Source organism: Chionomys nivalis, chromosome 24 (genome assembly GCF_950005125.1).
Source record: "Chionomys nivalis chromosome 24, mChiNiv1.1, whole genome shotgun sequence".
Taxonomy (NCBI): domain Eukaryota; kingdom Metazoa; phylum Chordata; class Mammalia; order Rodentia; family Cricetidae; genus Chionomys; species Chionomys nivalis.
In genome coordinates this window covers 41487293-41512560 of record NC_080109.1, presented here as the reverse complement: position 1 = coordinate 41512560, position 25268 = coordinate 41487293, and the positions used below count along the sequence as shown (strand labels likewise).

At 43.3% G+C, this 25268-nt stretch overlaps 1 protein-coding gene across 1 annotated transcript in view; it reads left to right on the top strand.

Annotated features, from left to right (window-relative positions):
* Positions 1-6395: 6395 nt before the first annotated feature.
* Dcun1d1 (defective in cullin neddylation 1 domain containing 1) overlaps positions 6396-25268 on the top strand; it is a 31650-nt gene continuing 12777 nt past the window's right edge. The window contains exons 1-4 of the mRNA XM_057757006.1: positions 6396-6535; positions 18810-19026; positions 20457-20625; positions 23461-23591. Of these exons, the coding sequence (XP_057612989.1) occupies positions 6533-6535; positions 18810-19026; positions 20457-20625; positions 23461-23591 (520 nt within the window). The 5' untranslated portion in view covers positions 6396-6532. The remainder of the gene's footprint in view (positions 6536-18809; positions 19027-20456; positions 20626-23460; positions 23592-25268) is intronic.

Here is a 25268-nt window from a genome sequence, read left to right as displayed (position 1 = left end):
ACAGCCTTAACTCATTGTGCTGCCGGTCAGTTAGAAGCTGCTGTCTCACATTTCCCTGATGGATTCGGCCCAGTCATTTCCTTGCTCAGCTGCCCTAAAAGGATCTCCTAGTTTTTCCACACCACATTAACGCAGCTGGGCTTTGCTTTTGATTTCTCCATTGACATTCCTTTTGTATAGACATGCCCTCAAAATGGTCATCTTATAATATAAACATTTTGTTATTTTGATTATTCTCATTCATTTATGCTCACCTGACTCTGCTATCGGTATTTTCTCTGTTTTCTAATATTTGCAAAGAATATTTTTCTAGAAACCCTAGAAAAATTAATCCTAAGTAATTTCTTTGAAGTTATTACCCACTGTGATGGGGCCAGTTAGGGCTGAGTTTAAAGTCAGGCTTGGTAACGTAGGGAGGCTTGCTCAAAATTAACCTGTGAAGAGAGGACAGGGAATGTAGCTCAATGTAGACGGCTTGTTTGTCTGGACACAGACCTTAGGTTCAATTCCCAGTACCAGATTTACTTTGATTTCTGTTTATTTTGTGAAGGTAAAAACTTTGTGGCTGGAGAGACGGTTCAGTGATCAAGAGCACTGGCTGCTCTTTCTGAGGACCTGGGTTCAATTCCCAGCACTCACATGGCAGCTCACAACTGTCTGTAACTCCAGTCCCAGGAAGAGTCAGCACCTATCTCTGACCTCTGAGGGTACTAGATGCACACAGTGCACAGACATATTTGAAGGCAAAACTCCCAAACATACAAAATAAAAATTTAAAAACTCAATAATTTTAAAAGAATACTAACCTCCCAGGATTGTTGAGTATCTGTTTCAGGCCAACTACTGCCCAGGAGCTGCTCCCACAGACAACAACTGGGCTGAAATGCAGTTCTTCTTTCTGAGTTAGTGTGCATGGAAGGTGGGGGTACTCACCTAATGCAAATCCTACCTGGAAAATAGAACATCTCTGTAATATTTTATACTGAATATATATTTGGGTTAAATAAAGTGTTAAATAATAAATAATGGTCTTTTAAAAACCATCGGTGGTGGTGCATGTCTTTAATCCCAGCACTTGGGAGGCAGAGGCAGGCAGATGGAGGCCAGACTGATCTACAAAGCGAGTTCCAGGACAGCCAGAGCTGCAACATAAGGAAACCCTGTCTTGAAAAACTAAAAACCAAACAAAACATCCAACCAACCAACCAAACAAACCCTTTAAATGTCAATATGGGGAAACCTGAGAGTTCGCCATTTGCCTGCACTGTGCCATTAGTTAGCAGGCAGGAGTGCTCTGCGAATGTCACACTCGAGACAGAAAGGTGAACATGTCTACATTTCCCTCATTTTTCCTGTTTTGTGAGATGCAGGTGTCAATTGTATGGCTCATGCTGGCTCAGAACTCAAGATCCATCTGCCTCAGTCTCCCCATGCTGGGATTACAGGTGGGCATACCTGGCTATTTCCCTGATTTGGGGAACAGTTACTAGCAATGAATCAAACAGGATTTTTGTGAACTTTATTAAAAATTATCACAATATGTTCATTTGTACTTGAGACTACCAAGCCCCAGAAAGGCAGTTTTAAATATTACATACTATTCACGTGATAAAGACGGGGCAGCAGTGATAACTCAACAATGGCACTCTCCTGTCATCCCTGGAGGAGATGCCTGTTGGAGGCCATGTTCTCTCCACTGACTTCTTCATCCATTGAAACTGGAGAGCTGTTCAGGATGAATACCTGAGCAAAGGGGGTCCCATTTAGGAAGGACTGAGCCTACTGGGACAGAGAGGTATGCTCACTCAGGGACAGTAGGACATTGTGACATCAGCAGTGATGACCTCTGAGTTTGCTACTGCTGACTCCCCGTCCATGCTGTTACTTGCGCCAAGCCCATTCCTCTACCATGAGTGTGAAACAGCTAAAATCAGCACATCCGCATGGACCTTGAGGTGACAGACTGGCTCTGGTGAATATTCCTATTTTCTATTAGAAGGTGGCCCTCCACAGTATTACGCATTTGTTACAGTGGATAGTGATGCCTGATTCCCTGAGGTTTTTCCCTTTGTCCTGATTAAGGATAGCTCTTCGAATGGTTCAGAATATGGAGGAAAGAGTCCCAGGCAGTCATTCCTTCAGCTTCACTGGTAACGTTTACTGGGGCAGGGGACAGCAAAGGCTTTTACTTCTAAGCCCACTCTCATAATTTTGGTGCGAATTGGGGCCTGTGTCCCCCATAGATTTCCTAAAATAAAGGGCTCTCTCTTTGAAAGTTATATTTTGGAGGCTGACAGTAAAGTATAGAGGCACAGGTGTGCTCAACATGTATGAGGCTGAGTTCAATTTCCAGCACACACAGGCACAAAACATGCTACAATTCTGCATCAATAAGCACTACATGGTATTTTATTCAGGCAAAAATATGTTGTGACAAATTCATGTACACATTTATAAATAAGTAAGCATGGGTCCAATAAACACATCACATGTAAACACCGGACTAAACAGCATGAACTAAGGGATGAGTGAGAGACTGGTGACCACATCTCAGACTCATGCCTTGAAACCGAACTTGGGCATACAGAGCTAGCCTGCAGTGATGCTAAGTGAACTACCAGAAATGCTAACAATCTGTCTTTTCAGAGTTTTCCTCTTTCTGCCAAACATGGTTTTCCATGTTTTTCTAAACAGAGTTGCAATGATTTTTATCAGTGAATGTTTACCTTAACATGAAAAATGTAAGCTTTTACAGCAACATTTTCCAAATTGGTTTACCTTGGAATGTCACCTGTCTATAAATACTATGCCATTATAGCCATGGGTACACAAAGAATACGAGTTTGCATGTATGCAATATTGGATTTTAGCTGGGTGTTTTCATCTGATTTCTTTTTACTTAGCCAAAATCACTGCTATGAAAGTAGTTTTTAAATTTATGTATTTAAGGTACTGGAGAGATAGCTCAGTAGGGAAGGGAGCCTGCTGCTTAAACACAGGGGCCTGAGTTCAGATTCCAGCACCCACATACAAAGCTAGGCATGCCAGACTGCAAACCCAGGGCTGGGATTGGGGTGGAGCTGAGACAGGAGGATCAATGGATGTTGCTGGAAGCTGGTCTAGCTCCAGGTTCAGTAACAGACCCTGTCTCCAAGGAGTGAGGCATAGAGTGACGAAGCAGGACATCTGATCTCATTGGCCTCCACAAGGGCACGTGCACACCTGCAGACACCACACACACACACACACACACACACACACAAATTCTGTATTTGAAAAAAAGCTAAAGCATTTGGAACATATTAATGAATACCTTTTGTTAATAAAATATTATAACTTACACTTTATCTTCAAGAACCTGCCAATTAAAAAAAACAAGACAATTTTCACAAATATGCTTATCTCACACAATAATAATGACTAATATTCTTCATTTCACACTCAGTTCTGTAGACTGGAAATGTAGAGGTGGGTACCACTGCTATTGCATTTACCACATGACCCTGTGTGTAATATGCTAAGGAGCATGAACATCCTACTACAACAACAGACAGCAAGGGTACATTATTATTAGAACTTCCTTTGAGACAGCTCTCACTGTGTAGCCCTGGCTGAGCTGGAATTTGCTATGTATACTAGCCTGGCCTCCACTTGCATCTGCCTAACAAGTACTGGAATTAAAAGCATGTGCCACCACACCTGGTCCAGTTTTTTTTTTTTTTTTTTTTTTTTTTGTGAAGGGCAAACATTCTACCTCTGAGCTGTATACCTACAATCTTAAGATTCACGGAGACCTGGTTTTTCTGTGTAGCTTTGGAGCCTGTTCTGGAACTTGCTCTGTAGACAAGGCTAGCCTTGAACTCTCAGAGATTCACCTGCCTCTGCCTCCTGAGTGCTGGGATTAAGCACCACCTGGCTGATTATTTTCCTTTAATTTATCCAACTAAAATTCCCCCTCCCAGTGTGTGTGTGTGTGTGAGAGAGAGAGAGAGAAACAGAGAGAGACAGAGAGAGACAGAGATAGGTCAGCCTCTCACCCAACACTAAAACTCAAAGATAGGGTAAAACACTTGCCTCATAAACCTGAGGACTTGAGTTCAAATCCTCAGAAGGTATGGAAAAGTAGAGCACACAGTTCATTGTGTGAAATCCTGATATCCTTACAGCAAAATGGAAGGTGGACACTGGGGAATTCCCAGAGTTCAAGGGTCAGCCAGTCTGGCATATGAGGTGGAAAAACAACAGGAACCCCATTTTAAACAAGGTGGAAGGCATGACACCTGAGGTTGTCATCTGAGGTTCATGCAAATGCCACGGCATCACTGACTCCACATACAAGCAAAACAAAATTACCTCAAAGATGCATGTGATCAGGTCTCTGCCCCTGTCCAGAGGCAAATGATTATCAGAGGATGCCAAATCCAACAGTATACACGAGGTGGGGGGGGGTCATAGAAATGCAAAACGAGATGTCCCAATTGCGGAAGCCCAGAGTAAAAAATAAACTGTTGTAATTAAGAGAACACATTAGAAGCAAATTGTCTTGAGTTTAAGTCCTAGTTCTATTGCTTGCTGTGTAACCTTAGGCATATTATTTACTCTAGCTTTGGTGCTCCCTACAAAATGGACATAGCTCGGACCTGATACATGGGGAGCCCTCACTCTGTTGGCTAGTGTGCCAGGGACAAAATAAAATAAGATCAAGCCAGGAAACATGAAGTATCATTCTTAGCAGGCAAACACAGAAATACAAGCTGCATTTGTGGAGAGTCATGAGAAAGGCAGCAGGAAGATGAGGGAGGAAACCCCTCTGACTCCAGAGAGGCTCAGGCTAGGATATTTCTCGGAGGTGCACTGCAGATGGTCGTCTCTGGCACAGAAGACGAAGTATAGAGAAGATGGAACAGGGGAGCACACAGGCCTGGAACCCTCGGCAGGTCAGCAGAACTGTTAGCGGTTAGCCTGGGCTACGCTCAGACCCCTACCATCTCAAAAGGGACGACGGAGAAAGACTACTGATGAGAGATAATGAACTTTGGGCTAGGAGACAGAGGAAGAGTGCAGGTTTGTTCATGTGATAAAATTGGCAGGCTTAGACTACGGGAAATGAGGTTGAGCCACTGTGGAAGGTTCTGATATTTAGATTGCATGAAAAAAAAGCAGGGGGGAAAGGAGGTTTGGGGTAGGGCTTTGACTTAGTCTGTAGAATGTGCAGAATGTGTCTTTGGGATCCACCGCTGCAGGATTTCAGTCAAGATTTTGGACTAACTGGGGATATGGACAGGAGTCTAGGAATACAATATATGAAGAGATTCGGGATTGGTTCTGGAAAACGCATCACTGAAAAGCCAGAGTTTAGCTAGCAGTGAATGTTCAAGGGGAGGGGAGACTAGAAGTAAACCAAGTCATGGAAAATGATGGAGATTCCAGGAGGAAGTGTTTAAATGCAGGAGAAAAGGAGGTCATGTAGAACTAAGCATCATCCCTTGGAGGTGGCACTTTTTAGGCAAACCTACAGGCTCTCGCTGCAATAAGGTCTAACGGAGTACAACAAGAGGCAGTCTTCGTTAATATTTTAGGTCGCTAGGTTGAGTTCCTAGCGAATATCCACAGGTGTGATCCAGTTTCACGCCTGCTACGTGTTATTTTCTCAGGGCCTTGCAAGAGCGGGTCGCATCAGCGCACACATGCTGATGGAAAGAATGAAGGACAGGTCTGGAGCGCCAAAGCTCTGCCTCTGCGGGGCTCTGGGAGCTCCCAACACGTGGTTAGCTCTAAGCAGTAGTGGGAAGCCTTGAGGAGTGTCACAAAACCGTTCTTTAGTAGGAACTTGGAAGGGTATTAACTTCTAGGGCTGATCTGGTGTTGGAAGGGAGACCCATGTTGGTGATGAAGAAGCGGATGGTACTGTTGGGTGACATACACAAACCTGGGCAATCTACAACAGCTTTTTCTTTTAAAGTGCCGTACTTGCTGTTTTATTTCCTTCCTCTGCAGGGAGCACTGTGTTTCCTTCTCCTTGCTGCACACACGCGTCCTCTGAACCGCAGCTCAGAAGCCAGGCTAGGTCGAGCTTGGACAGTCCACCATGATGACAGTGACTCTAGGCGCAATAGTCTCCCGGATTCTTCCCAAAACTTACCAGGGGACTCCGAGGTGGAGCTATTAGGAGCGCACGGTGGACAGGACGCGGCCGTGACCTGGGCGCCCTGAGTGGGGGCGCAGGCAGGGCCCCGCCGTCTCGGGTGCCGACGCGCCGACCGGCACCCCGCTCGCCCGCCGCGCGGGTCTCGGCGCGTGGCCTCAGCCCCGGCGACCCGGTCGCCCGGCCGCTCGCGCCACGGATGCCGACAGGCCAGGCCGCCCACCCCGGGGCCCGCGCCCTCCGCCTCCCGCGGCCCGGCCGCTCCGCGGGCCGCCGCACTGCGCATGAGCGGGAGCCCGGCGAGCCCGTGAGAGGCGCCGCCGCCGCCGCCGCCGTCCATTCGCTGCGGAGCCGGAGGAGGAGGGGAGAGGTCCGGAGGACACCAACATGGTGAGGCACCGCGGCGCCGTGCCGCCCGGCCCGGGCCCCCGACCCGCCCGCGCCCCGCTACCACTGCTCCCCCGGCGCCCGACTCGGCCGGTCCCTTCCCGGCGCCGCCGCTACGCGAGGGCCGGGCAGCGGAGCGCGGCGGGGCCTAGTCGCCGGAGCGGGGCCGGGCGCCGGGCGCGGAGGCGTTGGGGGACGGCCCGCGCCCCATTGTGCGGCCGGGCGGCGCCTGGGCATCGGGCCCGGCACTGCCTGGTCCCGGCCGGGCCGCTCGGTGCGGCCGGCCCTTGCGAGCCGGCGTCGGCCTTCCCCGTCCGGACGCGCTGGCGCCGGGCGCCCGGGAGTTGGGGTGGCTCGGCAGAGGCTCGGTCCCAGCGAGAGGACGGGGAGGCTCCGGGCTGCGGACGGAAGTGCAGCCGGGGGACCCGAGACCTGCTGCCTTCCGAGCGCCCGCTCTATTTGCTTGGGGTGGGAGGAGTAATTGCTTTATTATAGCAGTTAGGGACCATTGGTGATTCTTAAAAAACAGTTTGTCAAGTTGCTCCCCTCCTGGTTTTTGTTCGGGTGAGAAAAAGTCACGGAAGCTGGAAGACGCTGGAGTGAGCCGACTCCTTTGTCATTAAGTACCTGGCGCTGCTGGACACTGTTTTTCAGTTTGGAAGTATACAGTCACACCTTGTTGGAGTTCCGGGCAGGCTGCTGGGTGAATTGTAAAGGTGATTGGGTTCCTTTGCTCCGGAGAGCAGAAGGTCCTCTTTGGGGAGGAGGGTGTGTGTGTGCTCCCAGTCTTCAGTTTGTGGGGGTTGTTTTCGCTCAGTGACACTTATGTGGCCCCAGCCTCCGGCTGCTTTGGTCTCATGTGTTGATTGTGTGGTTTGGTCCTACATATCCAAGATTTCTCTTCTGTGCAAAGTTCGTAAAACTTTGTGTTTATAAGAAGGCTTTCCTGTAGAGTACAGGTTAAGTGTTTGGATTGAGATTAGAGTGTAAGTCCAAAGACCCAACAGAGTGTCTGCAGTTTCTTTTTGTACAGGCCTTGGCCATCACCCCTGAACTCGTAGTTTCCACTCTCTTACTAAGGTGCTTGTAGCTGGCTGACATAAGGAAGTGCGTGCGGGTCTCCCGGTCTCCAATGAACACTTACCATGGCGTTGTCTGTGTGCAACTTCCTCCGACAGCACCCTTCAGATTACCCTCAAATCCAGTACCTGCCAGTGTTCATGGGGAACGTAGGATTCTTGCTGTTTAGATGAGAGCTCATTTTGGGTTTGGGCTTGTAGCCTTCTGTCCCTTTGGTTAATATTAAATTGGCTCATTTTGGAACTTAGCCATAAGTCATGCAGTCGTACTGGTTGTGATAAGATGTCCTTAACTTAAAGCACTTTCTATGCCTTGACTCATTTTTAGGTAACTCTGACAGTCTCGGTATCATCATGTTAGTTTAGAAAGTAAACACGGGCCCCTAAGAATCTAACAGTGAATGTATTTTCATTATAAATTTATAGTTTTTTCTTGGTACAGTTTTAGGCTGTTAGGTGTGGTTTTTTTTTTTTTTTGTTTGTTTTGTTTTTGGTAGGTGAACCACAGCTAATTTCTACAACATGAAAGACATAAATGATGGAATATCTGAAAATGTTTTTATAAGGAAAAAAATTAAGTTACCTGTCTTTCACACTCAGAGGGACCAAAAATAACCCGGGGCTGGGGAGCAAACCTAGGCAGGGCCTGATAGGCCAGTGTATTTTAAGAAGTATTCAAAACATCTGAGTTTCTCCTTCTGAGATTGGGAAGGACTGGGTTCCTTAACTTCTAAAGTTCTGCTGAGTTTAATAACTTTATGATTCTAATGATTTTTTAAGTGTGCAAAATATATGTAGATTGTGTGACCTATTTGATTTTTATAAATGACCATAAAACTTTAGACCTATAGTGTCTTAGGAAATCATCTGGCTTGTCTCCTCCCCTTTACAAAAGAAGAAATGGAGGCTCAGGGTTTTGAGGTTCAAGTTTGTAAGATGGTTACAAAAATGTATCTGTTTTTTTCCCAGGCTGTTATTTCCTGGTATTTGTGGTGCATGTAGATAAGTTTTAAAATCGACTAGAAATGAAATCTAGAAAAGTGGCTGAAAATTGCATTTGAGATTAGATGATATTAGGTATTATAAATATGTTAAGTAGCAAAATTAAAATGAATGGGTAGTCAATTACTGTTTTTAATTACTTTAAAGTATATGGACTTTGAAATGTATATTATATTTCCTGCAGATTGCAGGTCCTAAAAATGCAATATGTGAATCCGTTGTGGGTTGTTCTTTGGAATTTGTTGCGCATCTTCTGTATAACCTCAAGGAAAGGAGGGCCTGGCTGCTTTTGGCATTGGTTAGGTATCTGCTATATTCCTCATACTGTTTAAACCTTGAGATTTATCTGCATCCATGACAGAAACCTGGAAAGTCCAGACAGAAATCTAGGGAAAGTCAAGAAGGAAACATTGTATATATCTCCCCACTACTGTTCCGAAGGTGCTAAGTGTTCTGGGGAAAAGACACTAAGGCAGCTGATGATTAGACGCATACCTTGCGGTGGAAGTGGGGATACAAAATAGCAAAATAGTGTCTGCCCCACTGAGGAGAGAAAACTTAGGCTAACTGGAGTCGCGAGAATAAACCTCGCAGAAATAGGGTGGAGAAGGGCTGTGAGACAGGCAGCGGGGCCACCACAGTGGAGGGGGAGAGCTTGGCTTTTGCCTTGGTGGACTTGTTAAGATAGCCAGACTTATATTTCTATGATGGCGTTTCTTTTTGTCTCAGGTATCCTGTTACAATGTATTTTTAGTCTTTTACCTACAAGACTCTCACAGTTTTTTCTTTTTCTTTTTGTTTTGTTTGTTTTTTGAGGCAGGAGTTCTCTGTAGACCAGGCTAGCCTGGAACTCACAGAGATCCACCTGCCTCTGCCTCCCTGAGTGCTGGGACCACCAGCTGGCTAAAGTTTTTCTTGTGTAGTTAATGTATACAAAGTTTTGAATTCTGTTTCACTATATAATGTTTAATACAGAATTTTCCTCTAGCTGTTTTTGGGTTAATAAAAAAAAGTTGTTTTTTTTTAAGTTGTTGGATGTTTTGGTGATTTGTATATACATCTATGGCTATATGCAGAAAACTGGCCTTTGAGGAGAGAAGAAATTGAGTTTTTTTTTTGTTTTTTTTTTTTTTTTTTGGTTTTTCGAGACAGGGTTTCTCTGTGGCTTTGGAGCCTGTGCTGGAACTTGCTCTGTAGACCAGGCTGGTCTCGAACTCACAGAGATCCGCCTGCCTCTGCCTCCCGAGTGCTGGGATTAAAGGTGTGCGCCACCATCGCCTGGCGAAATTGAGACTTACTGAGAAGAAAACAGCTTCTAGCTGTGTATTTCTACTCCTACTTGTGGAGTAGGCAGTATTGCCGCCTCCTGGCAGCAGAGCTGCCAACTGTCTTGGTAGTTCTTGGAGATTGGAGCAAAGTGAAGAGCTAGTATGGGAAAGAGCAGGGATTACAGACATGGTCCTGACTCCAGCCCTCAGTTTTCCCTTTAAAAAAAGAAAAATCAAGTAATATTTCACTACTGATATGGAATCTCTGGCTAGTGTCTTATATTGAATGCAACTAAGTTGCTTCTATGTTAAATCAAATGGTCTGATGTAAACATTAAATATGTAATTTAAATTTAAAACCCTTTGGGTAAAACATCAGAAATAAAATGAACTGAGTGTGGGTTTTGTTTTTCTTAAGTTGTAAGAGAACAGAACTCATTTGAGTGTCTTTAGTATGGTCTCTTAGGTTGCCAGCTCAGGGGCTTGTACATGGTAGACAAGTACTCTACCAAGGTACTACACCTTCCACCCAAGAAAATCTCTTTGAAGTACAGGATGTAAGGTTCTGGGTATGGTGGTGCCTGTAATCCCAGCACGCAGGGGGTTAAGGCAGGACGTCACAAGTGGGGGTCAAAGCCAGCCTGGGCAATGTAATGAGTTCAAAGACAACCAGAGCTATACTGTAAGACCCTACCTCAAAGCTAACAACCCAACAATAAAAGCATAAATAGCACTAGGCGGTGTTGAGGCCATGGTGGAGTCAGCCATGATGAAGAGAAATAATTCAAAATAGGATTAAATTGCTGTGTGGACAGAAACAAATTATTGAGTAGTTAAATGACTTATTTACCTTGCTACTTTAGGTTTGTACCCCTCAGCCAAGATAAAGCACCTCCAGAGCCCTATCTTTCACTACTTTTATGATTTAAACATTTTTAATGATTTATTATTTTTGTTGTTTATCCAATGGTGTTTTGCCTAGATGTATGTCTACATTAAACTGCAGGTCTGCACTGTAAACTTTTAAGAGATTTACTCAAATAGTCATTTTCTAAAGAATTATATCCAATTATACTTTTGAATCCCTCACTGAGGTAGTGATCAGTTGCTGAAGTACACACAACCTGTCCCCTTGTTAGGTTGGTATGTTTTAGTTTTGATAAACACTCAAGGGGCTGGAGGACTGGTAGAGTACTTGAATAAAGCCCTAGGTTTCACCCCACCATTATATGAGCTAGCCATGGTGGCACATGCCTGTAATCCCAGAGGCTCGGAAGTTCAAGGTCATCCCTTGCTGTGTGTAGTACACGTGAGCAGTCCCTATCTCACATTTAGAGTAGTTATTACATTATTAGTGTATTGCTTAAAATTTGAGTAGATAAGAAATCTTAAAATTCATAAAAAAAGATTCCACTTTTTATGAAACAAATACAGGTTGGTTCTTGAATGCTAGCCATTGTAGTTACCTGCGATGCTTTTAAAATTCACAGTTCTTTGGGTTCTTGTTGTTTTAGAAAAATGTTTATGAAAAGGGAAAAACAATTTGTTTCTTTTTGAGGTGAGATTGCCCAGGCCGGTCTCCACCTTCTAGGCCCAGATGGTCTGTTTCGGCTTCTCAGGTGGCTGGGGAAGTAATCATTGCGCTCAGCTTGAAGAGCAAAGTTATCTATTAGGACTGCTTGTTAGATAGTAATGCCATAAGCTAGGGAGATCAACCTGTTAGGACTGCTTGTTCAATGGTCAAGTCATAAGCTAACGAAAATTAATTGAAAAGTGACCAACAAAAGTAAAATTAAAAGAACTTGTTTCTGTCTTCTTACCACATTACACTAGAAATTAGCAAAACTTTTAAGTAGTCAAACACTTTTTGTAGAAAATCAAGACATTATTCCATTTTCAACAACAAGCATCTTTTAACTAACTTAGCAATTGAGGAGTAATGAAGAGAAAATTGTTCAAATGTCTATGAGTAGAACACTTGTTGAGAATTCATGAGGATCAGGTGTGTTTGGGCATGCCTCTGCTGGCAGTGGAGAGGACGGGACAGGATTGTTGTGAATTCAAGGCTACTCAATGTTAAATGGTGAGAGGTCTTGGGCCAGCCTGGGCTACAGTATGAGGAAGGCCCTGCTCAAACAACAACTACAACAAACCCATGAGGAGCATTTTCTGGAGCCATTTTGAATCCCATAGATGTACTTTCTGATTGTGTCATTGTGCATAGTAACTGCACAGCATAGCAGGGCACTGCCTCCTCTTGGATGATGTAAACTGTTATTCATGGTGCAGAGAACGAGTGATAAGCTGCACGGGCTCACAACTCATTGATAATCATTGTACACTGCAGACTGGAATGTAAAGAGTATCCTGAGAGTTGTGATTGCTGTGGCTTAGTCGTGGAAGTTGCTCTGGCCACAACCTGTTTATATTTTTTGCATCAAGTGTTTTCACTGAGAAGGAGACCACGACCCCCAGTAGCTGTAGGTCTCTCTTTCTTCATTCAAACTATATGTTGTCATCTGTTTAAAACAGACTGTCTGGAGCCATAGATATACTTCTCGTCTTGTTTTATTACTTGTCTTAAAAATAACCTATCCCTTTACTCCCCCAGCAAAGCCCTAAATAGATGTTCCATCCCAGTCCCTGTGTTAGCCTGGGGACTAGATGGGGAGCCAGTGTTTAAATGGTGGTTGTAGTTAGAATATTGATATTTGACTTGAGAAGGGAAAAGTCAGTTCTGTTAAAGTAGATGAAGAATGCTGCCTCCTTCCCTGCACTTTCTACTGAGTCAGTGGCTGCACTTTTGTAACCTTTGTTTTCATTTCCCATGACCATATGTGTAGAATAATGGAAAGACTGCATTCTTTGAAGGGTACTGGCTTTGCTCTTTTGAGTGAGTGTAGATCCTACCCTGAGCCTTGTTTTTCTTTCCTGTAAGGTGGGCCCAGTGAGGCCTCTCTTCAGAGTTGTGATATGTAAGTCATGATGGTCTGTTGTTATATGTAAGTCGTGATGGTCTGTTATATGTAAGTCATGATGGTCTGTTGTTATATGTAAGTCATGATGGTCTGTTGTTGTATGTAAGTCATGATGGTCTGTTGTTGTATGTAAGTCATGGTGGTCTGTTATATGTAAGTCATGATGGTCTGTTGTTGTATGTAAATCATGATGGTCTGTTGTTGTATGTAAGTCATGATGGTCTGTTGTTGTATGTAAGTCATGATGGTCTGTTGTATGTAAGTCATGATGGTCTGTTGTTGTATGTAAGTCATGATGGTCTGTTGCCTCCAAACCCAGCCTGGGCAGCTGAGGCAAGACTATCTCTCAAGTTTCAGGCTAGCCTGTGGCCACAAAGGGAGATCCTGTTTCTTCTCCATGGTTCCCCCACCCTCTGCCCTCTCAAAAAAGAAAAGAAAAATTGGCTAGTGTAAGGTCTGACACACAGCAGTAGCTTAAATAAGTACAAGCTGTTAGTTTTTAAATTATGATCATTATTTTTCATTTGCCTTTTAAATAATTTTGTTTTGTCCCCCCTCCATTATTCTTGCTTAATTTATGGACCTATAAGAATCCTTACTATGTACAAGTTAAAGTTAAATTAATCCAAGTTAATTGCCTAGAACTGAAAACTTTGTTTGCTGCAGCAGAGATTAGTTTTCTATGGGTGGAATGAATATCTTGCCAGGTAGATCTGAGAGGAGATGCTTCAGTTTTGACAAACTGTGTGCCTTTGCAACCAAAGGAAAGACGTGGGCAGTTTACTCTTCTCCTAGCCTGACTTCCCTGGAGTAGAACTTTGTCCCGAGGTGAAAGTGACCCTGTTGCAGCAGGGTCACCTCATGGAATTGACTTTTCCTGCGCTCTTGACCTGTGATCTGTGGGAAGGCCGGTTGAGTGGTTGGGTACGGGTAACATTGGACTGTGTCTATAGCAGACTCGGTCTTCCATGAGAATACGTAGTTTGCTAGACTAAAGCTAGCTCTTACAAATCTCATAGGAATTTAAAAATGCTAATCACATTAGCCACACAGCTTTAAAAAAAGGTATGACAGCCGGGCGGTGGTGGCGCATGCCTTTAATCCCAGCACTGGGGAGGCAGAGGCAGGCGGATCTCTGTGAGTTCGAGGCCAGCCTGGTCTAGAAGAGGTAGTTCCAGGACAGGAACCAAAAAGCTACGGAGAAACCCTGTCTCGAAAAATCAAAAAAAAAAAAAAAAAGTATGACATTTGTGTATTCATGTGTGGGGTGCATATGTGCTGAAGTGCACCTTTGGGAGCTGGAACAACTTGTGGGAGTTCTCTCTCTACTCATCTGGGTCTTGGGGACTGAACTTGGGTCATCAGACTTGGTGGCAAGTGTCTCTACAGGCTGAGCCATCTCAGTGGCATCTACTATACATAGAGCTTTTAATGAAAGTGACACATGACCGTTAAGGTTGTTTTATTTCAAGTCAAAGTCTCACTAACTAGCTCTGGCTGGCCTGAGACTCGCTATGTAGACCAGGCTGGCCTGAACTCATGGTAGACCTGCCTCCTGTGCCATTGTATCTGGCCTCAGTAAGACATGCTGATATTTTGAAACATCGCCTTTTGTGAACTAGGTATCAGCTAACTAGAATTGCATTTCAAGAGATAATTCCAGAGCTGGAGTGGCGGCTCAGGATGTCAGAGATTAGGTACTACTACATGACAGCTCACCGCGGTCTGTTCCAGCAGATCTGATGCCCTTCCCCTCCACCTTCTGTGGGCACTTGAGCATGCACGCCTGCAGGAAAACGCTCAGACTCACCTTTAAAAAAGGAATTTCTTTGAAACTGTGGACCTGAGTGTCTTTCTCGAGTTGAGATTGAAGTTGAAGCTTAGGGGTAAGGTAAGAAGATGGACTTGTGGGTGAAAATAAATGAACGAATCGCTTTCTTCTTCCACAAGTACTACCTCCTCAGTAAAGTTACTTCTGTTTTGAAAATTTGAGGCATTAGTTGGCAGGAGGTCATTTTCCATATACATGGTTTTTCTTAGGGAACACAATAGGAAGACTTTCCTGTCATTATTAAGTTTTGCTGTGATCTGCTAATCTAGTCACTGTTTTGTTAGTTCAGTGGTCAAATGTGCTTGGCTAGATCCAAAACACTATATTTGAGGTTTTTCAGATAAACTACTTATTTTGGTTCTGGAAATTAAACTTACAGTATGTACTTTGACTACTGAGACACACCACCTTCTGGGAAAGTTTTTTTTTTTTAACTTAATATTTGAATTTATTGAGCTAAAATAGGAGGGAAGATTTAAGTACAAAGAGGCATGTGTTGCTGGGCAGGTGGTGGCGCACGCCTTTAATCCCAGCACTTGGGAGGCAGAGGCAGGTGGATCTCTGTGAGTTCGAGGCCAGCCTGGTCTACAGGAGCTAGTTCCAGGACAGGAACCAAAAGCTACGGAGACACCCTGTCTCAAAAAAAAAAAAAAAAAGGGGGCATGTGTTCACAGTTTAGGCATTTTTTTTTTATTTTGTAAAGAAAATAGATGAGTTTTGTTGTTTAGATTATGAAACTTCTTTCTTTCCCCTCTCTTTCTCCCTCTCTTTCTTTCTAACACAGCCTGAGTATTGTATGTCCTTGCATGCTTACCACTCTTGACTTTCTTGAAAACTCGGTCATGTCTAAGTGACTGTAACATGTGAGGTTTGAAGGTTGTACTCCTTAATCCCATTTCCCAGCCACTCTGTTGTAGTCGTTTTTAAAATGTAGTAAAGGAAATTACTGCCAAGTCTTGGAGGCCATCTCATGGAGAAAGGTCTCCATTAGCTTTTAAATAGAAAACCTACACCCAGGCGTTGTGCCTTTAACCCCAGCGCTCAGGAGGCAGAGGCAGGGGGGCTTTGAGTTTGAGGCCAGCTTGGTTTGTAGAATGAGTTCCAGAACAGCCAGGGCTACAGAGAAACCCTGTCTCCAGAAACCAACTTTAAGAAAGAAAAATCTGCTTTTTCTTCCTCTTCAGTTTTTTATTTTAATCCATCCTCTTTTCTCCTGCTTCTCAGTAAAGCTCTGCTTAATCTAGTGACCCTACTCCTGAGATTGACCGCCTTTTTTTTTTTTTTTTTTTTTTTTTTTGGTTTTTCGAGACAGGGTTTCTCTGTGGTTTTGGAGCCTGTCCTGGAACTAGCTCTTGTAGACCATTGACCAACTTTTGATGCCACTCTCCCTTGGAATTGGGACACCTTGCCCAATACCACCTGTGTGGCCTGGGAAAGGGGGATAGGCATGTTAGGGTTCTAACCAGCTTGAGCATAGGGCCAATGCAGTTTGCCTAGGAGAGCCCCGTGTTCTGCAGACCGTCCTGGAGGGAAATGAGTGCATGCTCTAGGTGCAGAGCTGAGAGGAAGGTGACAGCCCATCCCAGAGGTGCAGGTGCTTATCAGACACTGCAGGAGCAGGCAGGGACCGGGCGCCACATAGCGCAGCATCGCCAGCTCTTTGCCTCCCTCTATCAGGCCTTTGCCAGGTGCTGCCCAGTCGTTTATGAGGTTACAAATGGGCAACTAGTTGCTTTTGAAGAAAGTGTTTCCCCACAGACTAAAAGTTTATAATTGACCCAGACAAAATAGTTACTGCATTTAAAACCAAGTGATATGACATGAATTAAGTAGTTCATGTAATGTTGTTGCTTAGTTGGACTAGACAGTTATTTATTTCCCCTCGCTGACTTCCAGTATCTAGCTTTCTGTCAGGAAGTCTCTAATGCAGGAAAACGAGTCTTGGCTTGTAGGAGTAGTTTAAGCTGTGCTTTTAAGTTTCCGTCTTCAGCAAGGAACAGTGTACTGGGCTCAATACTGTTAGGTTAAAATCCCAGATAAGGCAGACTGTCTTGCCACCTCCAACTCTAGAAGAATGGGGGTAAGGAGTAGAGGAGCTAGTCAAGAAGTCAATCAGGGTTAATTCAAAAGTAGTTTCCAGGTTCACTTTCGACATTATGCAGTGGCGGTGTTGATCACAGCGACACTCAGCCACTTTAAAGGGTATGAGTATGTCATACCTATGGTTCAAGGGAGAAAGTATGCTGTGCTTCAGAATCATTTCCAAGGTTGAAACAAAAATGGGTTTCTTGTTTCCTTTTAGTTGATTAACTTTCAGGAATTTAAATTATTTCCTTTTTGGTCATTTCATTGGGATTGCCATTGAATAATACATTTCAAGGATAGGAATAATTCTGGATCTTTGAGAGGTGCATCTCACGTGACAGGCTAAGGCAGTGGTTCTCAGCCTGCGGCCCTTTAGTACACTTCTTCATGTTGTGCTGACCCCATCAGAAAATTATTTTGTTGCTACTTCGTAACTGTAATTTTGCTACTGTTATGAATTGTAATGTAAAATTTTCGGAGCTAGAGATTTGTCAAAGGGGTCGTGACCTACAGGTTGAGAACCACTGAGCTATACTTTGGGTGGTATCTAAGGGTAGGGTTATCAGTGAAGGGAAGCTGTTATATTTTACAATTTCTGTTTGAGTGGAGGATAGTGGCTGAGGTTGTCATCTGTAACTTCAAACATTGACCTTTGCCAAGAGAGGAGAGAATGGCAGATGAGGAGGCTCTTTGGCATAAGCGTATTTCGTGTTCCAAGAAAGAGGGTTTGTTTTTATACTTGATTTTCGCAGCCTTATTTTCTCTGTGATAGTGATAATAATATCTTTGATAGTCCCTCCGAGATTCTCAAAAGCTTCTTAAATATCCACCAAGCAGGGAGGTTCCTAGAAAATTTACCAGCACAAGAGGTTGCAAGGCTACTTTTGTTGTTCCCTCATCTCTCCTACACAACTGGGTGAGCTTTGTGAACAAAGAACTTAGCCAGGTTTGCTCCGGGTTCAGTCAGAGGTTGGGTTTGGGGAATGTTAGTCTGGGTCAGGTCAGAGCTTTAGGGGATCTTAGTGGTGTTGCTTAAAAGACAACACTGTATCTTTAATGTGTCTGACCCTCTGTGTACATGGTAGCGTTAGAGGAGCCCAAGTATTTTGCTGAGAAAACAGAATTGGGACTTGAAAGGAGGAAGAGTGCAGTGGGCCTTGCCCAGGAAGCTGGCTTGAGTGCGGGGGGAGAGCAGTCTTTGACAGCAGGAGACAGTGGAGAGCCTGGTGGCCCTGTCTCATTATTTGGGTTTAAGTCAGAGAAGTGAATCCTTGTCAGTGTAGGGCAAGTGAAAACTTGAGGCCTCTTAGGCACAAGCAAAGAAAAAGAGATGATTCCTTGTAGGGAAACAGAAGATGCTCTTAGTGAGAAGTGTCTCAGGGACCAGCCAGATGGCTCAGCTGGCAAAGGTACTGCCTGCCGCCAAGTCTGCGGCCTGACTTCTATCCCTAGGACATATATGGGGGAAGGGAGAAGCAACTCCTGCAAATTGTCTTCTGCCCTCCACATTAGCGTCTTGACATGTGTGTGTGCCCATAAGTATGTGTGCGTGCGCACACACACTATAATTAAAAGAACCCCTTTAAAAGAAGTATCTAAGTGGTATAGATTTCTTCTTATTTGAGGAGATCCTAGTAAGAATTCTATAGTTTCTAAACACCATGTAAGAGAAATGTAGGCTGTTTCCTCCATTTGGTGAAAATAGTACACACTCAGGCAGGTAGTGCTGGACTGAGCGTTGGTTCTCTCCTTCCCATGGGGGTTTGTCTCTGTCTGTGTGTCCTCTTAGAAAAGGAGGCTGAGTACTCTTGTTCTGTCAACACCAGCTACTTTTCCAGAACTATGCCACACCTTGTGCTTCTGATACTTTTAAATTGTCGTGCTGATTAATGACATCACAGTAAGTCCTAAAAAAATGCTTTCATGCTTTGTGAAAAAAAAAAAAACTTTCCTAATGGCGATGACTTAGCTACATTGAAATGTGTAGTGATGTGTGATTTTACACAGTTTCAGTTTGTTTTCTGGTTCTCGTAGAACAAGTTGAAATCATCGCAGAAGGATAAAGTTCGTCAGTTTATGATCTTCACACAATCTAGTGAAAAAACTGCTGTGAGTTGTCTTTCTCAAAATGACTGGAAGTTAGATGTTGCAACAGATAATTTTTTTCAAAATCCAGAACTTTATATACGGGAGAGTGTCAAAGGATCATTGGACAGGAAGAAGTTAGAACAACTTTACAATAGATACAAAGGTGAGTGTCATATGTTAAATGTTTTGAGCAAATTCTCCCGAGATAAAGGCTTGTTCTGAGATGGCAGCTCCACAGCCTGGAGCGTGTGCAGTGGAGCTCCGACAGAGCCCGGGACTAGGAAGATACTAGAAATGACTCTCCTTTGCTCTTCATCTCCTCCTGGCCTGACCCCATCACGGAGTCTGAGAATGGAAGGTTAGGGGCAGTTTTTTCTAACCTTGTGTTTGTAAAACTTGCTGAGCCAGCTTTTAAGAAAGTCTGCATAATAACTTTTTGTAACATAACACATACTTTTAAAAACTTGAATAGTTGGACATATATGTCAGAGGCAGAGGCAGTCAGATTGAGAGTTCAAGGTTTGTCTGGCCTAAATTGTAAGATCATCTCCAAAAGGGGGAAAAGCAAAAGAAAAAAAAGGAAAAAGAAAAGGTTGGAAAAAGTTAACTTTCCCTTATTCTTCTGAGGATAGCCTATATTTAATAGCCTAGTATGAATACATGCATGTCTTGTTTATGCAGGCATATATAGAGGTATTTTCAAACTTTTCCACAAATGGAAATCTATTATACACATAATTTATGTTCCAAAGTCTTGCTTTATTTTTCTATTTTTTTAATTTATTTTAGTAATTAAATCCAGGGCTTTGCCATCATGCAGGCCAGGCAGGTGCTCTCACTGGACCACACACTCAGCCTGATGTGCATTGTCATGACTGCTAGAGTTTAGCCGATCGCATTTGGTAGCAGTGTAGGGGAATCTCTTTCTTTTTTATATGTCTTTAAAAAAAAAACTTTACGATTTTCCTGTTGTAAACATGAAACTTATACTGTCATGATTAAGATTGAATTGTATCTTTAGTTTTACTAGAATTTAAATGATTGTACTAAAATGAGTTTCATTTAAAAAAAAGTTTTCTAATTTAATATTGTTAATTTTGAATGCCCGATTAAATAAAGTATGGGTGTTTTGACCTAAAATCCCTTGTCCTTGTATAAGCATGTCTGATTTTATTTGTGTATATTTCACATTTTCACATGAATAAGTGAGCTGGGTTTGTGTGTGTGTGTGTTTTAGACAGATATCATTATGTAACTCTGAATATTCTGGAACTCACTGTGTAGACCAGGATGGCCTTGAAATCACAGAAATCTCCCTGCTTCTGCCTCCATAGTACTGGGACTAAAGGTGTGTGGCTCCGAGCCTGTGCCACACATAAGGGAGATTTTTAAAAATTAAATGTCTGATACTTTTACATTTCCTTATACACTTTGATTATTATATGGGGAAACATCTATAAAAATAATATTGCTTTATATCTTTGGTATATTGTGATTTCTTTTAAAATAGAAAGTAAAGCAGTATCTTTTTTTGGTATGACTATAACATTATAAGTATGGCACTAATTTTCTATTGTATTGGTATTTTTAAAGATCCTCAAGATGAAAATAAAATTGGAATCGATGGCATACAGCAGTTCTGTGATGATCTGGCCCTCGATCCAGCCAGCATTAGTGTGTTGATCATCGCATGGAAGTTCAGGGCAGCCACACAGTGCGAGTTCTCCAAACGGGAGTTCATGGATGGCATGGCAGAGTTAGGGTGAGTATATGCCCTCCATGGGGGATGAGGCCCTAGCCATGAGGATGATGGCGCTCAGTGCTTTTCATCTGTTTTTAAATGGAAATTTAAGTTTTTACTAGACTTCAAACAGTCTTGAGTCAGTATGTTGTTTCCCTGGTATCTTCTGGGGCTGCCAAATACGTGTATAATTTTGTAGCCTCCTATAACTGCACTGTCCTTTAGTCATGTGCTCCCAGGAGAGAGTCACTAAGATTCCAGTTATCTGACATTAATATTTATAGCAAGGTGAATGAACAAGTACATTATTTCCTAATTTGAGGCCATGTGCTCTGAGCTGGTAAAATATAGAAATTAAAAACTAATGGATATTAAATGCTTTTTGCTCTATTTAGTGCTTTACTGGCTGGTTTAGCTGAATGTGTTTAACAGGTAGATTGAAAAGTCATAGGTCAAGGTCTGAAAGCTGGGCACGGTGGGCAGCCCAGGAAGCCCCAGACCTCAAGAGGCAGATGCAATCAGGATTCAGGTTGTCCTCAGCCACATAGTAGCTCAAGGCCAGCTTGGGCTGCACTGTGAGTGTGAGATCCTGTCTCTAAAATACAACAAAACAAAGAAGCTCGTATTAACCAGGCATGGCTTCGTCTCAATAACTGCTTTGCCTACCTCTTCTGTGAGGAAAGTGTTTACTGACTCATAACAGGTGATAAAACCAGGTGATATTCCAGTCAGGACTAAAATCAAGACTCCACTTACTGAGTCATAGGGGCACTGGAAAACTGGGCCCAGTCTGGATAACGCCTCACCAGTAATTTGACCCCAGAAAGTGTAAAAGAAAACCCTAGGGTGTAAAGAGGTGGGAATAGCTATTGGCACCCCTGGGGCTGCATGAAGTGAACCAGCCAGGTGGAATTCAGTCCCTAGGGGAGAGGCAGGCTGCAGGGGCAGGGTACCTACTTAAAACGAACCCATGCAGGGTGGAAGTGTTGGAGGCCAGTGGGTGGGTTTCTGTCAGAGTTGTCACCACTGGTAGACGGGGCTGGGGCCTTTCCCACACTGAAACCATTTCCCTCTACTGACAGCAACCTGGGTAAAAATTTCCCTTCCTCCCCTGGCCTTTTAGCCCTGTCAGTTGACCCTGACATTGGGTGAGCTGGCAAGAAAAAAAAATGCCCAATGGTTTGTGGCTGACCACTATAAAGCAGGGCAGAGAAGGGGGCATAATACAAAGAGGCAATAAATTAATAATGTGCCAGAACTCTGTCTTGTAGCCAAACCAACCCAGCTCAAGCCTGCTGGGCTTCTCTATGACAATGTCACTAAAACTTATAGAAAAGCAGTATCACTGTTTATGGAGAATACAATATAAAATGTGACCTGTTAATATAAAATATGAAGTGTTATAGAGAATATAGAAGGAAGATAAAAAGCAGAAATGTTTAGAGGAGAGAATGGGTTGATTTGTTTGCAGAATCTTTAAGAAATGAGACATTTCCATCCTAAGGCCATCGTTATGAGGAAACTAATGTAGTGCATAGACCTTTTTAGCTCGTTGACAATTTTGTAAACAGAGAGAACACCCCAGTCCTGCTTTAAATGATTTGGTTGAAGGCAGTACAGGCTTTAGCTAAGATTTATGAAAAGCAAGTTTTCAAGAAGAGCGCTTCCTTAGCAAGAGACCTTGTTGTAGTCGTTTGGAAGCTAAACCCATGACTAACTGCGGTTGCTGGCTGTGCTCCACAGTGAGAGCAGGGGCTGTGGGACTGATTGGGCATGTTCTTTTGTTGTTGTTGTTGTTTTGTTTTTCAAGACAGGGTTTCTCTGTATAACTTTGGAGCTTGTCCTAGAACTCTCTTTGTAGACCAGGCTGGCCTCGAACTCACAGCAATCTGCCTGCCTCTACCTCCCAAGTGCTGGAATTAAAGGCGCGTGCCACCACCACCTGGCCAATTGTGTACATTCTTATCTATTCACTGAGGCAGAAGTGTAGTCTTTAAGTCAGTGTATTGAGTTTGGTGAATGGATATATATAAAAGGACCAGCCAGTTTCTTTGAAAAGTAGTAATTCTACCATGTCATCATCCGTTGTCTTCGTTAAGCTAACTCTAGACAAGAGTCACCTTTCACCTGTGACTTTTTTGATGTTTTAGTGACTCAAAGTTGATTGTGTTCTCAAATTATTAGTTGAAAGTTTCCAGAAAAAAAAAATCCTAAGTTTTAAGTTGGACATCATTGTGAATAGAGCAGTAAGATTTTAAACAGCCCCACTGTCCTGCCTGAGGAATAACTGTCCCTTTGTCCAGCATACCCTCTGTGTGCTGCATAGCCTCTGTGTGCTGCTTGTCCGGTAGTCACTTAGTGGTTTGCTCAGTTACCGATTGCTACCCCAGTCCTGTGTGCAGGTGGCTGTCCTTTATCTCACAATGGTCCAGCAGTGCAGGAACAGTGATGCTAACAATTAAGATGTGCAGAGAGGCTCTTCCTTTTATGTAGATAGAGAATACATGCGTATCATCTTCATTACCACACAATTATTTCATTATTAGTTCCCACTAATGTCTCATTTGTCTCATTTATAAATTACACTTTGTATATAGCTATATATGTGCAAGAAGAAGCCTCATATACCTGAGCATGGTGCTCACCAGGGTTTCAGGGATCAGTGAGGGACTTACATCCCCTGTGACTAAGGGAGACTGCATTCTTAATATATGTAAAAAGATGAAATCCCATATATCTGATTTTTAAAAATAAGTTCTAGGAAACAAATGCCAGTCCTCATAGAAATAATTAACTTAAGTTTTTTTAATTTATAGTGAAAAGTTAACCATTTACAAACTTAATTTTATAATGTAGATGTGACAGCATAGAAAAACTAAAGGCCCAAATACCCAAGATGGAACAAGAATTGAAAGAACCAGGACGATTTAAGGATTTTTACCAGTTTACTTTTAATTTTGCAAAGAATCCAGGACAAAAAGGATTAGGTAAGAATATTTTAAAATTATATTTGGTGTTTTACATATATTGATAGTATCACTTATGCCGTAGAAAGTCATGTGTTTTGAACATAACGTTATGAAAATACCAGTTATCGGAAATCACCGAGCAGTAAACGTTAGTTAAGGGACACTGGGCGCAGTCCAGCAGAGAACCGCTCCGATGTCTCACGTGGATCACTGAGTTATGGAAACACAAAAGACACAGGAAATAAGTAGCCCTTAGTATTTGAGTGACACCTGTTCATGCATTCTTTTGTTCATATATGCTCAAGCCCGCCTTTAGAGCCTTGTAGGACCTGTAAGAGCACTGCAGAGACTCTGAGCCGTGGGTGCCTGCTGCGAAAGCATGAAAAGAGGCGGATCGTCAGTGTAGAGCGTAGAGCGCCCTCACCTGTCTGCGCCACCCAGCTCGTATGGAATGCAGTGTGCATCTGTTTGTTTGGGGGCAGCTAGGGGATAGCAGAGTAAAAGGTGGAATAGAATCTACAAAGTTCGTCAAAAGCTCACACAGCAGTAGATGACACGAAGTAAATGAAGATAGGATCCAAGAGGAGGAGGGAAACTCAAGCCAGAGTGGTTGGATAGGGCTTTCTGTGCTTTGTGAGCAAAGAGTGCAAAGATTGGTTATCTCGCTAGAAAAACGAAGGTAGTGAGGAGTGGGGCTCCCAAACCGTAGACAGAAGGCGAGACTGCGAGAGAAGGCACTGAAGACACAGCAAGGCTAAACTAATACCACAGACTCCTTTTGAAAATAAAACCAAAATGTTTAGGGTATGAGAAATAGGACACACTGTGTTTTAATGTGATCTCTTAGTGTGCTAGCTAGTGTGCTGAATCTTTGGCTTATACTGCTCCAGCAATGCTGAAAAACTTAATTCTTTCATTCATTAAGTTACTACCTGCTGGGTATCACATACACAGTTAGAGAGTCTAGACTTCTTTGTTCTTAATTTGCAAATGAGGACATGTAGGCACAGAAAGTTAAATAATAAGTGAGGTTGTGTCGTTTTGTGTATTTGTGCTACTGAGGAGTGAACTAGAGCCTCACACGTGCTGGACAAGAGCTTTACCTACTGAGCGACTCTGATGTCTTCTCATTCTTCATTTTGATGGGCTCGCTAAGCTGCTCAGGCTGGCCTGAAATTCACTTTGCCCAGGCAGACCTTGAACTTTCAATCCTCCTGTCCTCCTGCCTCAGACTCCCAAGTGGCTAGATTAGAAGCTGCACTTCCAGGCTCAGTTCTGCTGTTGCGCATTGCTAGGGACGGAGCCCAGTCCTCTGCTGCGAGTGTTCCGTCATCGTGCCGGCCCCAGTCAAGACTTCCTTTGCAGGAGGCTCTTGAAGCCTCTGGTTCTCATCTTGTCTTGTACTTTAAATTGAACATCAAGAAACAGATCAATTCTGTGACTAGGAATTAGACCAAGGAAGCAACTGAAAGCTAGAGAAGACGGGATAAATGTGCGTGTAATGGAGAATTAGCCTAAAGAGAGATGAAACAGGACCGAGTTGATTAAAGATGTTCAAAATATTTGTAAAATGAAATTCTAATGAACTGATGGCTCAGTATATGCTGGATTACTCTTTTCTTTGGATGCATTTGAAATGAACACATAATTATATAATTAGTAGGGTACAGTGTGATGTCAGTGTATGTCTACAGT